The sequence below is a fragment of the Silurus aristotelis genome, assembly GCF_946808225.1.
Source record: "Silurus aristotelis genome assembly, chromosome: 19".
NCBI classification, from domain to species: domain Eukaryota; kingdom Metazoa; phylum Chordata; class Actinopteri; order Siluriformes; family Siluridae; genus Silurus; species Silurus aristotelis.
In genome coordinates this window covers 7,122,097-7,136,810 of record NC_139592.1, presented here as the reverse complement: position 1 = coordinate 7,136,810, position 14,714 = coordinate 7,122,097, and the positions used below count along the sequence as shown (strand labels likewise).

The 14,714-nt window shown below is 36.8% G+C and overlaps 1 protein-coding gene across 5 annotated transcripts in view; it reads left to right on the top strand.

Moving 5' to 3' along the window:
• The window catches only part of kif1b (kinesin family member 1B), a 79,714-nt gene that overhangs the window by 36,943 nt on the left and 28,057 nt on the right, over nucleotides 1-14,714 (top strand). For 3 of the 5 annotated variants that reach the window (XM_083569703.1, XM_083569702.1, XM_083569704.1), the window contains exons 14-20: nucleotides 504-583; nucleotides 1,526-1,601; nucleotides 3,353-3,432; nucleotides 4,779-4,885; nucleotides 6,338-6,421; nucleotides 6,853-7,033; nucleotides 7,215-7,287. In XM_083569703.1, the coding sequence (XP_083425829.1) occupies nucleotides 504-583; nucleotides 1,526-1,601; nucleotides 3,353-3,432; nucleotides 4,779-4,885; nucleotides 6,338-6,421; nucleotides 6,853-7,033; nucleotides 7,215-7,287 (681 nt within the window). Of the gene's footprint in view, nucleotides 1-503; nucleotides 584-1,525; nucleotides 1,602-3,143; nucleotides 3,207-3,352; nucleotides 3,433-4,778; nucleotides 4,886-6,337; nucleotides 6,422-6,852; nucleotides 7,034-7,214; nucleotides 7,288-10,012; nucleotides 13,835-14,714 lie in introns of those variants that run through there. The other 2 variants (XM_083569701.1, XM_083569705.1) reach the window with 2 other exon arrangements.

Here is a 14,714-nt window from a genome sequence, read left to right as displayed (position 1 = left end):
TCTAAAAATACACCATTTCTTTAGCCTAACTCTAGTTTCCACTCTTTGACAGTGCTATAAAATAAACCTTATTCTGCCACTCTTAAACAGTGTTGCACTGCCCCTTACAAAGTGTGTCTTTTCAGTGGCTTAATGATAGGATTTGGAATCAATTGCAAAATTTTAAACAGATTATTTAGGAATTACATCCGAATAACTTTGAGCATTACTGTCCCTTTGTCCTTGGGCTTGACATGTTCAGCGAATCCTCTACTCAATCAATATTGTTTAATCATTTAACATGGCAGGGTGTCTCCTGAATCTCGGTGTCTGAAACGGCAAATCACATTAAACAAGTTAATACGAATAAGCACATGGCACGCTCATGTTTCATTCGCTTATGTGGGCTCTATGTTATTGCATAGTTGTATATTTACATTCGAATGCAGTACAGTGATAGCCGTTATGTCTGTTCTTACCTGTAATGGCTGACGTTGCATGAGCATGTCTGTCTCCCTCTACAGGAATCTGAGAAGATCATAGCAGAGCTGAATGAGACCTGGGAGGAGAAGCTCAGGAAGACAGAGTCTATTCGAATGGAGAGGTCAGTAACCGTGCAGCTGCAAGGAGACACTGCTGATGGCTAGAATATTGCTCTATAATCTGCGACGTTCATCACGGCCTTTTAAAAAGCGATCACAGGCCCTTTATTTAAATGATGTTTTTAAATAAAAATTTTTTTTATTAACCCCTTAAACGACAAGCTTGTTATTCAGTTATTGATTTGAAAGCATCAAATATCTATTCAGAGATATTTAGACTGTGACGGCATTTTCATTCGTTTTCGTCTCGCTCTGTGGAAGCTCATTTATAGTCATTGCTGCGATGTTTTCAAAGAGATGGAAAGAAAATGAACTGCAGGCGGAAATGACGCAGATCAATGTTTTGCTCATACGCAGTATGTGGACAGGCAGGTAGTTTGGCAGTCATGGTTTTCTTTGCCGGGACATTTACATTGTATACCATTTATGTAACTAGTGTCAAGTGTCAGCACTTTGTGATAGTCTATGATGAAGCTGTTATGTGACAGGGAAAATTGTCACAACGTAGTCAGGAACCTATTAAATCACGTGAAAATATTTAACAACATAAACTGTTAATAACATTAACATTTAAATAAATGATATATACAGGTATTAGGAATAAATAAACCGTTTTGCTTTTGGCAAATGGCTGTAAAAGGATAAAATGTTTTTGGATTTAATGTTTATTAAAAAAATGTACTATTTTACAATGGTAATCATTGTTTCATCACACCACCATGTCATTAATTACTTTTCTATAGCAGCATGCCTTTATTTTAATTATATATATATATATATATATATATATATATATATATATATATATATATATATATATATATATATATATATATATATAAAACCCAGAGTTATATTCACGGTGCTCTTGTTGTGAACCCAGACTGAATTTGTAAAGCATTTTGCCTGGTATGTATTTAATGTCTGCCTTTCTGTCTCCACAGGGAGGCTCTGTTGGCAGAGATGGGTGTCGCAATCCGGGAGGACGGTGGAACCCTGGGTGTCTTCTCTCCTAAAAAGGTACACAGCATCTGTGAAGTTCAAAATACAATCATCACCTTCTGTTGTAGTTGTTTACTCAAACTGTGCATTCATTAGCTTTTGGCTTGCCTGAGTTCATTAGCATGCACAATGTTTACTTGTGTTGAGCTTGAGACAATATTGAGACAATTCAAATTCATTTCATATCCTTTGTCTTTTGCTTGCCTTGTGTTGTGGATTTATTAGTTTGGTCAGGACACACCGTCTTCGTTGTCAATTGAAGATTTTAGTGTTTTTTCATCTTATCAGGTATTCGTGTTATTAGTACTTAGTGTACTTCATTATGTAGTGGAAATTTATTTCTAGCCAACCTAAATCCCAGTAGTGTGGGCTTGTGCGATTTAAAAAAACAAAACAAGTAAATTACAGCATTAAAAAAAGCATTAGAACAAAGTGAACTTATATCAGCAACTGTGCAGTTAGGAGCTGCTTGTTGGCAAAACCAGTCAAAAAATTAAAATGAAAAGAAATCCCTAACAGGACATTTACAATATAATACCTTTCAAAAATTATTTATCGAATGTGTCTATTCCGTTTGAATATGTTTTAAATGTACCTGAATGCTGATTGGTGCAGGAGAGTAATTAAAAACACAGTGTATTTAAGGACTTTTCTAATTATTCTAGAAAATATTGATGGCTCTTTTTTCCACTAATGATAAATTCTGCTCCTACACAAAATGCATAAAGGTACATCACTGTAATATTGTGTAGCGCTGATTCAGTAATAATATCGTACAAGCCTCCTAAGATTCTGTAAAATATTCAGAACAGTTTTCTGAGAATAGTTGTTGATTGTGTGACGAGCACAAGATGTTTAGTAGGTAAAAATATATATATTTTTTATTTTACAGTATATATCCTTTTTTTTATTATTAGAAATGATAATGACAAACAAACAGTAGACATGACGTAACAATTAATGTGGTCATTGGTCAGCGAGAAATGTTACATCATGCCAATGTTTTTACAATACTTCTCTAATGCAGTGTAGTCAAATCTAAATGTACTCTTTTTTACAGTCCCCAAGGAAAAAATTTGAAAATGAATTGTAAGGCGTCACTGAACTGTGATCTCCCGGTGAACTGTGAATGCCACTCGAGAACATCACGCTAGCTCTAATCATGATTAGCGTCATCATGTCCGGAGGATCTGGCAGCACAGATTCCTCAACTCTGACAGAAAAATAGGAACAGAGCGTAATGCAAAAAAAAAACAAAAATAAAAGGAAAGAGTAGTAGGTGTGTAAAGGACAGCTGTCAGAGAGGCACTTTCTTAACTCCTTGTGCATTACTCATTAGTGCTCATTAACGCAGATTTCTCAGTTAGCGAAATATCCCTCCTACATTTCCATTTCTACGTGGTCTTCCTCTCCCCCTCTCTATGATCTCTCTTTAATTCACGTGTGATCTAAAGCAGCCTGATTTTCTCCATTTTGATTTCATTTCTGTTTTTTTTGTTCCCCTCCACTCATTTTTTTTCCCCTATTGCCTTCCTTAACTGGGTTGATCCTGCCAAATAGCTTTATGCTGAAAGGCCTTGTGAACTCTTTGCTGACTTTAATGGGGTGTTTTCCCCAAAAAAGGTTGGTGGTTAAAAAGCAGTTATGCAGTTTTTACTACAAATAGATATGCTTTTATAATCCTTCTGTCTTTAATACAGTAGATTGTCTGTAGATTGTCTGCAATTTGTTTTGGGTAGAGTCATTAAATCTTGTTTCTTTTCTCACAGACCCCTCACCTGGTTAACCTGAACGAGGATCCTCTCATGTCAGAATGTCTGCTGTATTACATAAAAGATGGAGTTACAAGGTATGACAACACTCCCTTTGCTCTTAAGCGGATTTTTTACATTCACACACCTTCTGCTTTCATTTTTGAACTCTGATCCAAAATTGAGCATTCTGTCCTGAAACACTGGCTACAGGATACATCAGATACAGTGAATTTCCGCAATTATAAGTCATTATAATATATTGGTAGCTAAAAATAATCCATTGATTGCTTGGTTATTGATCATTAGGTTTTACAGCATGTGCTACTATTTATTATAATGTCTTATACCTTATATTTATGAACATTGAGTTTTGATCAGAAGTTCATGTTCAAATCCCAAGACTGCCAATTTTTTTTTGCTGCGCCCTTCAAGGCTCTTAACCTCAGTTGTTTAGTCGTATATAAAAGAGAAATGTAAGACGCTCTGGATAAGGGCGTCTGCCTAGTGCTATACATGTAAATATAAACAATTGTTACCATAGTAACATACATTCACAGTTACATAGAAATTGAGACTGCTATTGTAAACATTTAGATTAATTTAGCTATTCTAAACTGATAAACAGATGTTTTTTGCAAGTCATTTAACTTGTATAATGATTATAACTGGTTTGATGAATAGATGAGAATTCAAATATGAATTTGACAAGCTGGTAAATAGGTTGACATGAGAACTATAATAAAATAAACAGTAGGTGTTGCATACAGTATTTGTGCCCCTTTATAATATTTTGGTATTTTGGAACATATTACCCATTATATTTTTGTAACATGTCTTCATTTTATTTATTTTTTTATTTATTTTTTTTTATGTTTCACTTGTCTCTGTTTTTGTAAATCGACATGAATTATGTTTAAGCAATGTAATTTATAAGAAATACCAATGAATTTTCACGTACTCACGTGAAGAGAGATGTGTGTTAAAATTTATACAATGCTGTTATGACTGTTACGAAATATTTTTTTTATTTCCTTTTTTTTTTTTTAAAAAAACATTATTCATTCTACAGTTTGTGCAGTAAACCATGTCATGTGGCATTATGTTATGTTGTGCCTCACATCATCAAAACTTTTTCTGATAGATTTTTGTGGGGAGAATTGCAACAGGATTTATGGATTTATATATATATATATATATATATATATATATATATATATATATATATATATATATATATATATATATATATATATATATATATATATATATATATATATATATATATATATATTATGTATGTATATGTTCCATAGAAAGTGAAGTTTTTCTCCAATCGTACTACACTGTCAGACTGAAGCTTGAGCAGCTGTTTCCAGATCAGTGGTGCAGCTTGATGTCCTTGTAGGCCAGCCAGTGAATGATTGTATCTCTGTGTTGACAGGGTGGGTCAGGCCGACGCAGAGAGAAGGCAAGATATTGTTCTGAGTGGAGCGCATATCAGAGAGGAGCACTGCATCTTCCGCAGCGAGCGGAATGCCAACGGAGATGGTGAGGTTTTGCTGAAGTCACGACATCTGTTTGTTATGCAAACGGATTTAGAGAATGCTCAGTATATGTCACGCTATGTACCGTGTGTCTGTAGCATATCTGTGATTATCACAGGAAAAATCTCTGCACACTTCTCTAAGAAAAAGAAAAATAGAAAACCTATTCGTTAAAAGCCTAAATAATGGAAGTGTAGGGGTGATTACAGGAACAAGAGACTAATACCATAATTATACATCAACACAACCTATAAACAACAAAAAATAAATACATTTTTTTTTATAAATCTGAATTATATTTTAACACACACACATATATATATATATATATATATATATATATATATATATATATATATATATATATATATATATATGCGTGTGTGTGTGTGTAAATATATATTAGCGGTGTAATTGGTACACGTATCTGTAGAGGGCTTTCGGTTCAGGATACACGTGTACAGAATTCAATCCTTTTTATGTGCGAAACAGAGTTAAAAATCTGAGTTCCCCCAGGAACGTATTATGTAGCGGACTGCAAGTTTGTTTAGTCTCTGCCTCGCACTTTGAGTGCATTTTTTTCAATTATTATTTAACTTAAAAACATACACAATAATGCCAGGGGTATAAAAGAAAAAAAAAGAACCTAGAGTTAGCGCAGTGTCACTGTGGCTACTCACTCCGTACCGGACATAAGATTTGTTTTGCACATGCATGAAAGTGCTAGTGATATGGATTCTATAGTGTTTTATGTTCAGCTTTAAGAATTTCTCTTAAAAGGAGAAAATCCTGACAATTCTGCATATCGAGGGAGTAAATGAAGGAAGGATGGAAGGAATGAAGACATTTTTTTAAGAATGCTGAAATAAATAGAACAGTTAAGTAGAATATATCTTGAGAAAATTAAATATCAAATGTGAAACACACCCACACACACACTTACATACACATCTGTATTACCCAAATAGGGTTTAACAAATGCAAACAATAAAATTTTGTCTATTTATTTAATTGTATTTAGTCAATTTAATTTATGCCAATTTAATTGATTACTCACTGTAATAAATATAATATAAAAGTGAATTGCATAAATTTCATTCATTTATTTTATATATTATTTAACCAAGCAGGCATTTTAATTAATTGTTTCAAAGATGTAAACTGTTGATGATCACAAATGTTAATAATAATAAACTGCATTAATAAAAAAACTTCAAGCAATTTTATGTTTTGTATTTCTCCCCCCCTAAACGTACTGAAATTAAACCAAACCGTGACTTAAAAACCATGGTACGCACCGAACCGGGAAATTTGTGTACCGTTACACCACTGTATATACCATGCATACTGCTATGCATACATGCACCTATTTTCACATTCCTGATATTTGGCATTTATTAGAATATAAAAAGTTAGTAGCAGCTTCAACCTCAACCTTGTTGTGTTGACTTTACAGTGATTGTATTGCTGGTGCCGTGCGAAGGCTCGGAGACATACGTGAATGGCAAATGTGTGAACGATGCTGTGCAGCTGCGCTCAGGTGAGTCCTAAAGCCTCTACACCTGCACTTTAAAAGCTACCCTATGAAGTGTGTAAGGATCGACACAAACTGGAATATATAGTTATAGGAAATTAATTGAAAACTCGTGGTGTTGTCAACCTGATTGTTCATTATTTCCTAAACAGAATATCAAGATTATTCTATAAAAGTTATCGAAAGCTTCTACAGAAGCTTTGTTATATCGACCATGACACTTTTTTCCTTGTTAAAAAACAAGATTGTGTCTTAATGAATGAGATGTAGGGAACTTGGAACATATTAGCATGCTGATACAAACCTATGAATTAAGCTGCGGTTCCAAAGCGTTTATGGTCTATCCATTTATACAAAACCAGGAACATTTTGGTTTTCAAGATGCTGCTCCGGTAGCTCTAAAACCTGACCATGAGATTTCCTTGCATGTTTTTCAGGTAATCGCATCATCATGGGGAAGAACCACGTGTTTCGCTTTAACCACCCTGAGCAGGCACGAGCCGAGAGGGAAAAGACTCCAACGGCTGAGACGCCAGTAGAGCCTGTGGACTGGACTTTTGCCCAGAGAGAACTTCTGGAGAAGCAGGGCATCGACATGAAGCAGGAAATGGAGAAGAGGTACCGCAGTGCCACCTGGCCATGCTGGCTCTAGTGCATATAGAACACAGATCATTATAAATACTACTGCAGTGTTAGAAAATCTTCCAATGCTGTATAAACCTGGTTATTATGAAAAGGAGATGTAAGATTAAAGAGAGCTGCTCAGTCATGCTTGTGTTCTGTACTGTATGGTATCTAGGCTTACAGAGATGGAGATCCTTTATAAAAAAGAGAAGGAGGAGGCTGATCAACTGCTCGAACAACAGAGACTGGTAAGACGGTTTCTATGTGCTTTCGGACCGAGTTGCACCAAGAAAGATTACGATAAAATTTTGGGTGCATCAGGTTTATTTTTCCCAGTTTGCTATATAAAAAAAAAAAACTTTACAATTTATAATATAGATGATCAAACTTTGAATCAACTTTGGTGTTTAGTTTTAGGTCCAGATTTGTTTCAATCTTGTACCATCAGTGGATTTAATGTTTTAGGAAATCAAAATGTCCCGAAATTAGAGTCTTTTGCTTGTTTTTGATGTGGATAATGTCATTTTAGTTTTATTCTTTTGCTAAATTAAACAATATAACTGATGCAATTCAACATAAAATAAACCTCAGATCAACAATCAGCTGATTAGTTTAATCTTTGTTGGTGCAACCAATATATTGTAGTATAAATTTTAGATTTTAATCTTGGAACCGATTTTGGGTTTTTATTCCCCAATTGAAACATTGCTCGAGTTTTATTTCGAGAAGGTTTTTTGCAGTGTGCTTTGTTTGAGGGGAGAGATGTGCCGTTCTGTATTGGTTATGTAGAGTTCTGATTGATTTATTGCTAGATTTTTTTTTTTTATGTTGTTAAAAAAAGAAAAAGAAAAAAAAAAACAGAACACCTTTTCGGTCTCCCTCGTCCCCTGATGATGAAGTCCAACCAGCACTAATTCTGCACTCTTAGCTCTGACACCTCGAGACTTTTGTGTGTGAGTGTGTGTGTGTGAGTGTGTGTGTGTGAGTGTGTGTGTGTGTGAGTGTGTGTGTGTGAGTGTGTGTGTGTGTGAGTGTGTGTGAGTGTGTGTGAGTGTGTGTGTGTGAGTGTGTGTGTGTGAGTGTGTGTGAGTGTGTGTGTGTGAGTGTGTGTGAGTGTGTGTGTGAGTGTGTGTGTGAGTGTGTGTGTGAGTGTGTGTGTGAGTGTGTGTGTGAGTGTGTGTGTGAGTGTGTGTGTGAGTGTGTGTGAGTGAGAAAAAAACCTTTTCTCCCCAGTGCATGGCTGAAACTCTTTGCATGGAAATGAAATCCATTCTGACTTAGATAAAGAGGTGGAAATGACATTTACCCACTGTACATCCTAACTTAGTTAATATAGCAAGATAATAGACTTTCTCATTAGAAATCTTTTTTCGTAGATGTGAAAAACTAAATCCTGCAAAACAGCATCAGCAGACAAAAAAAAAAAAAAAAGGATTTGCATTGGAATTAATTGAATAGCAAAAACCCCATTTTATTTGCCCCTCCCCTCCACCCCCTCCTTGTATTCACTTCAGTGGTTTTGTAAACAAATTACAAAAACGCTGGCTTTTGGTTTATTTCCAATTCTGTTTAACTTATGTATATCTTGTGCTTTTAATTCTGTTGCTGCCTTTGCATGGTCTGTTTTCAGTAGCATGACTTCTTAACAGTACAGTTTTATTTCCAAGGTGTGCACAGAGCCTGGCGTTAGTAGTCAGTGTTGTTAAGCAGTGTCGTAAAGCTGGTCAACCTTCTGTTGGCTCTGAAATTTTGCTCAAATAGATTTTTCTTTTGTTTTTTCTGAGTTTGCTGGCTCTTCAATGCAGTTGCTGATTGACGCCAACGCATTGTGACAATAACCCAAGATTTCTGCTGTAGTTGATGAAGGATAGTGACAATGTGGTTTCTCATTGAGTTATATAAGTGTCTGATCGAACACACAAAAGGGCATGTGCTTGAACACAAATATCTGTGCTGGGGTTCCTAATTAATGATGACAAGCTCTCCAATGCTCTGGTGATCTCATCAAAAACACTTACATCAACGCTACATGGCACTCAAGACATGACACATGATGAATGCACTTTTATCCCAATCTCAATTACGCAGTCGCCATCTGTCTCCTGTTAGCATCTTTGCTATCTGGCTACGATTTGTCCTGCGCTCTGCATACACAGGAAAAAAAAAAAAATGAGAAACTGCATTTTCTCTCGACTAACTTCTTAACTGTAGTGGATGAAATCGATGCTTTTAACTTCCTTCCAGCCTGTCCTTCCTCTCTTTTTTTCTCTTTTTACTCACCCGTAATAAACACGCAAGTCTTCTAACCCACTGCTAGAGCTGCATCAACATCCACAATCTCCATCAAGGACTTCGAATGAGGGAAATGCTCCAGAAAATCCACTGGCTTTGTGTGTTTTTTTTTTTTTTTTTTTTTTTTTTTTTTTTTTTTTGCATGCCTCAGAAGCATTTTTCTAGTGCAGTTTCCAAGTGCACAGAATGAAGAGGAGATGAACAGGCTGTTAAAAAAAAAACAATAAACCAGTCAACCAGAGCAACATCTGTCCCCTTTTTTTGTTGCCATTTTGATCATATCATGATTACATTTAATACTGATGTGCAACTTGGGAACGTTTTATCTTGTGAAGGCTGTATAAAATTTAAAGATTCAGCACTGGAACTAAATTCCATGGTCTGACAATCCTCTGTATATCTTGTATGAACCAATCTTTTGTTATTGGGACAACAAAGTATTCAGGATTCAATTATATCTGCATCATGCACTTTTGATTCAAGTCATAATCAAAGATGCATGATGTAACCAACTCAAATTTAAACCCCTTTCATCAAATTTCACAAATACAAAAGTTCCCATTTTGCATATCACCACACGTATCCATTCTTTTTCATTTGAATTCCTCATTTGAATTTCTCCATTTTGTTCCGCACTTTTTTTTTTTTTTTTGGTTTTGTTTCTTGTTTTGTTCTTTAAAGGACGGAGACTCTGATAGTGGCGATGACTCTGATAAAAGATCATGTGAGGAGAGCTGGAGACTCATCACCTCTCTGCGGGAGAAGCTGCCTCCCAGCAAACTCCAAACCATAGTCAAAAAGTGTGGTTTACCCAGCAGTGGCAAACGAAGGGAGCCTATCAAAATGTACCAGATCCCCCAGCACCGTCGCCTCAGCAAGGATTCCAAATGGGTGACCATCTCCGATTTGAAAATCCAAGCAGTCAAGGAAATCTGCTACGAGGTTGCGCTGAATGATTTTCGCCACACCCGTCAGGAGATCGAGGCTCTGGCCATTGTGAAGATGAAGGAATTGTGCGCAACATACAACAAGAAAGACCCCAATGAGCGAGACTCATGGCGAGCAGTGGCTCGAGACGTCTGGGACACAGTGGGAGTCGGGGATGAGCGAATTGAAGACGTCATCACAAACGGAAGGGGTGTAAACGATATGGATGAACTGAAGGTGCACATAGATAAGCTGGAAGATATCCTGCAAGAGGTGAAGAAACAGAATAACACGAAAGATGAAGAGATCCGAACCCTCAGGAACAAGATGTTAAAGATGGAGAAGGTGCTGCCGTTATTCTCAGCTGAAGGCCAAGAGAAAACTGGATCCAATGGAGCCATGAGGCCTCGCAGTTCCAGTGAAAGCAAGCCTCCAGCTGATGAGAAAATTGAAAACGGGCAAGGTGATGATCAAGTAGACAAACAAATGGGTGACGATCCGTCGTTCCAGCGTGGTCGCATGCGCTGGATGCGGCAGGATCAGACGAGGCTGAAGAACCTCCAGCAGCAAGAGATCTCCAAGCAGCTTCGCAGGCAGAGTGGCCCACATCGCTTCATACCACCTGAAGATCGCAAGCTGCGATTTCCTTTCAAAAGCAACCCCAAGCATCGCAACTCTTGGAGCCCAGGCACGCACATTATCATCACAGATGAGCAGGTGATTGAGCTAAAGGTTCCCAAAGAAGCAGTGGAGGAAGAGGATGCACCCGAAGAGGTAGAGGAACCCAAGATGCCAACAGCCCCCACCTCTGCATACCCACCTCTTCCTAGTCTTTTAGCTCAGCGCAGAAGCAAAGACCTAGAGCAAGGTCTAAGCCAAAGACATAACCAAGGCCACAGGAACCAGCAGTCCCATGAAAGAGGCCGCAGCAACTCCTTTAACAGTAGCCAGCGTAACTCTGGCTCAATGGAGTCTCTGCACTTCAGCGAACGAAAACCCCAACCGGTGCCACAACAGGCGTTTCACCAGCCACGCTACAACCAAAGCCAACCTCATGCTTACCTTTATCCACACCATCAGCAGTTTCACCAGCCCTGGCACTACAACATGGATGGCAGCTACAACTACCACCAGCAATACACTCACAATCACCAGCAGCACCACAATACCTTTCAGACACCACCCCGCATGCGCAGACAAAATTCAGCCCCTAATTTGAAGGCAGGGCGAGAAACCACAGTGTGAATTGGAGCAAGGCGTACTTTTTATGTACTGAAAAAAATAGCACTATGTTTGTCACACCACAGACCTACAAAAGATAACACACAGCATTGGACAGCTTGTCCTCATTAAATCAAATTGGTTTTATCATTATTATTTTTACTTTTTTTTTTTTTTTTGCAGCTGAGCAGTATTTTATTCAGTGGTTGTTCTAAATGACCTCTGTTTCTTTAACAAAAACATATCTTGGTGATTTTAAGGCTAATGTATTGTCCCCTGAAACCCTAGACATATTCTACAGTAGTGTTAACTGGTGTAACTGCATCAGTACATCGTCTGAGCCGTTTAGAGTATTTAGTCATTTCTGAAGCATTTTATTGGCCATTGAAACTTGCATGAATTACTCCAACATTGATTATTGGATGTTTTTTTATTCCCCCCCCCCCAAAGAACCTCAACTACATTATATAATATTTTTTTTAATAATCCCCAGCATTGTCTTGAAACTTAGTTGAATAGGATTTTAAACTTCAAGTTGTTCTGCTGCTTTTCACAACATATTTCAAATTTGAAATAACCACTATTCTGCTATCATAACAGACCTATGAGGGTCATTACTTGAATTTCCTGTTTAAGTAGCACTACATTTGCTCTTAATCCTCCATATTTGTGTTGAACATATGCAACTGATATGTTAAAAGAATGCTGGAATAACTGTTTGAATGTGTAGGAACTAGAGCTCCAGAAATGCAGCTAAAGTCCTTTTTTTTTTTTTTTTGGCATTTTAGAGGAAATTTGCAGCTTAAAGTATATTATGGGTCATCTTGCATTTTTGATAAAAGAATGGATTTAAACGTACTGTAGGTTCAAAAAGTTGTGATGTTTTCAAGAAAGGGTTGTTGAGTTCTTAAGGAGTATTGTGACATTTTTTTTTTTAAAAGAAGTGCCTCAGCAAGATGTCTTTAAGACTGCGTTTGCCTTTTAACTGTAATGGGGATAAAAAGAATAATCTTTATGTATTGATTGGCAGATAGATTTTTTTAATCACACAAAATGTACTTGCATTGGTGCCTATTTTGCGTTCCGTTATTTGTTTTCTTGTTGCATATATTAACAGTTAATGCAGGTCTATAGCAAGTTTAAGCAGTTTACTTTACAGAGTTCTTTGCTTCTATTGTTCCTCTCGACTGCGCACTACGCTATAAAGTGGGTAGCCTGGGGCACAAAGGGGGTAGTGGGGTTGTTGTGGAGGCATTATGTTCCCACAAGGATGAAAATAGTGTTCTTGTGTAAGACACTGTTCTGTGCTTCACGAGAGCAGCTCCAGCCACTGCAAGATAACAATTACATTTACTTTCTGGTGAGCCAAAACCGTGCTTCGAACCATGAAAGCACAGACAAGGGTGTCTGACAGGACTGTTGCTATGGTTTCCTAGAGCTTGTTTTAAACTTCCAAAGGAGATAAAGAGCAATAGTATTGCAGTCTATGCATAACATTGTGGGAACGTTGAAAGACAAATCAGAATGGACCTAGTATACTTTTTAATAAACTGTACGTCAAAGATCTTGCTCTTTTAACCAAGTCTGTCATATAGTGCACCTCGTACATAAATCTCTCTTAACTTTTGTTTCAAGCTTAAATGAGAATAATTTCATTTAAGTACATGACAACTTTTACTTTAACTGCCAAGCCACTGTGTTTATCCTGCGATAATATCATTATCTAATTGTGTGTTTGCTTGAGTCACACATACTGCACATACTGCTTGAGAGCAGATCACCTAATTTCACTACACAGCTTGAATGTTTCTATGTGTCAGGAATAATAGGCCGTATTTCTGTCAAATTAAGCAATATAAAAGTTTAGTGTTGACCTGTAAGTGGAGATACAACTGCCTTCCAGTGTAGCACAAAATATGCAACGGGATTCGCTTGAAATTTGACATTATCATTGTTTTTTTTTCCAATGACTATCGCTCCGGTAAAGAATGTTACAAAAGGATTGAAACGGTGCTGCCAGTAACTCCAGCTATTGCAAAAGAGCACTGAGGACAATTTAATAAGATGAAATGAAATGGACTATGTGTGTTGCTTTTTTTAAAAATGACCTTGTCAGTTTGTCGGCCTTGTGTTTCTTTATATGCAGTGGTTATATAAAAGTGCCTCTTTACGGCCATGTAACATGACATGTAGCTTTTTTTCCTTTCTCTCTCTTTGAATCAGCATTTTGTGCAACCTTTGGTGTTTACATGTTTTTGCTGGATTATTTTGGACAGCCGTGTCACATTGTAGTCTTTATTAAATGTCAAATAAAAAAAACAAATAAAAATAAATTGGAGTTCTGACTACAGGTTCTATGGACAGTCTTGAAGCCATTTTTTAAGTTTTTCTTTTATACTATCTCTGTACATCATCTATGGATTTTATTTTTCACTGGTTGGTTCATTGGTTTTCAATTAATTACCGTACGTAATGCTGTTAGTAGCATATGTTGATTATTTTCAGCCCAGTAGGCATGTTGTTTTGTGCCAGTAGGTTGCTAGAATATAAGTATATTTAAAATCAAAATTGAAATTAATATAATTTCTAAAGACCCTAACTCTGAATTCAGACTATCCTGCTGGCATAGACTGGCTCTTGGTATCTTATTTATTTCACACCATGTATCATATATAGTTCATCCTCATGCTTTTAAAGACTGCATAAGAAGAAACTGATACATTTACCTACATACACGCATGCACTGTTCCCTACAAGTGTCCATGTACAGTTTGGAGATGGAGAAATTGAAATAGAATGTCCCTGTGGGTTTCTTGTATGAAGTGTTTCTTTAGTTAAGAGCAGAAGAAAGGAGGATTGTGTGCATGCGTATTGGGGAGAGAGAGAGAGGGAGAGAGAGGGAGAGTCATTCAAGCTTTGCTCTGTTCTCAGGGCAGTGTAGCCACTGCGATGAGCTCATTGGCGATATCTTTCTATGTGATGAATCACAAGCAGCAGGCAATCTGAGGCCCAGCTCATACCCACAGGCCTTCCTTTCTAATCCACTATTTACTAATAATGAACAGATTGTGGTTAGAATCATGTGCATGACTGTAACATGTGTTTCTCTCTTTTTTTGTTTTTTTGTTTTGACATTCATTTTCTCTTCACTTTATAACAAGAACTTTATAAGTCCACTCATAGACCTTAAATGGTACCTAATTTGAGGTAAGTACATTTTGAAATTAAAAGAGCA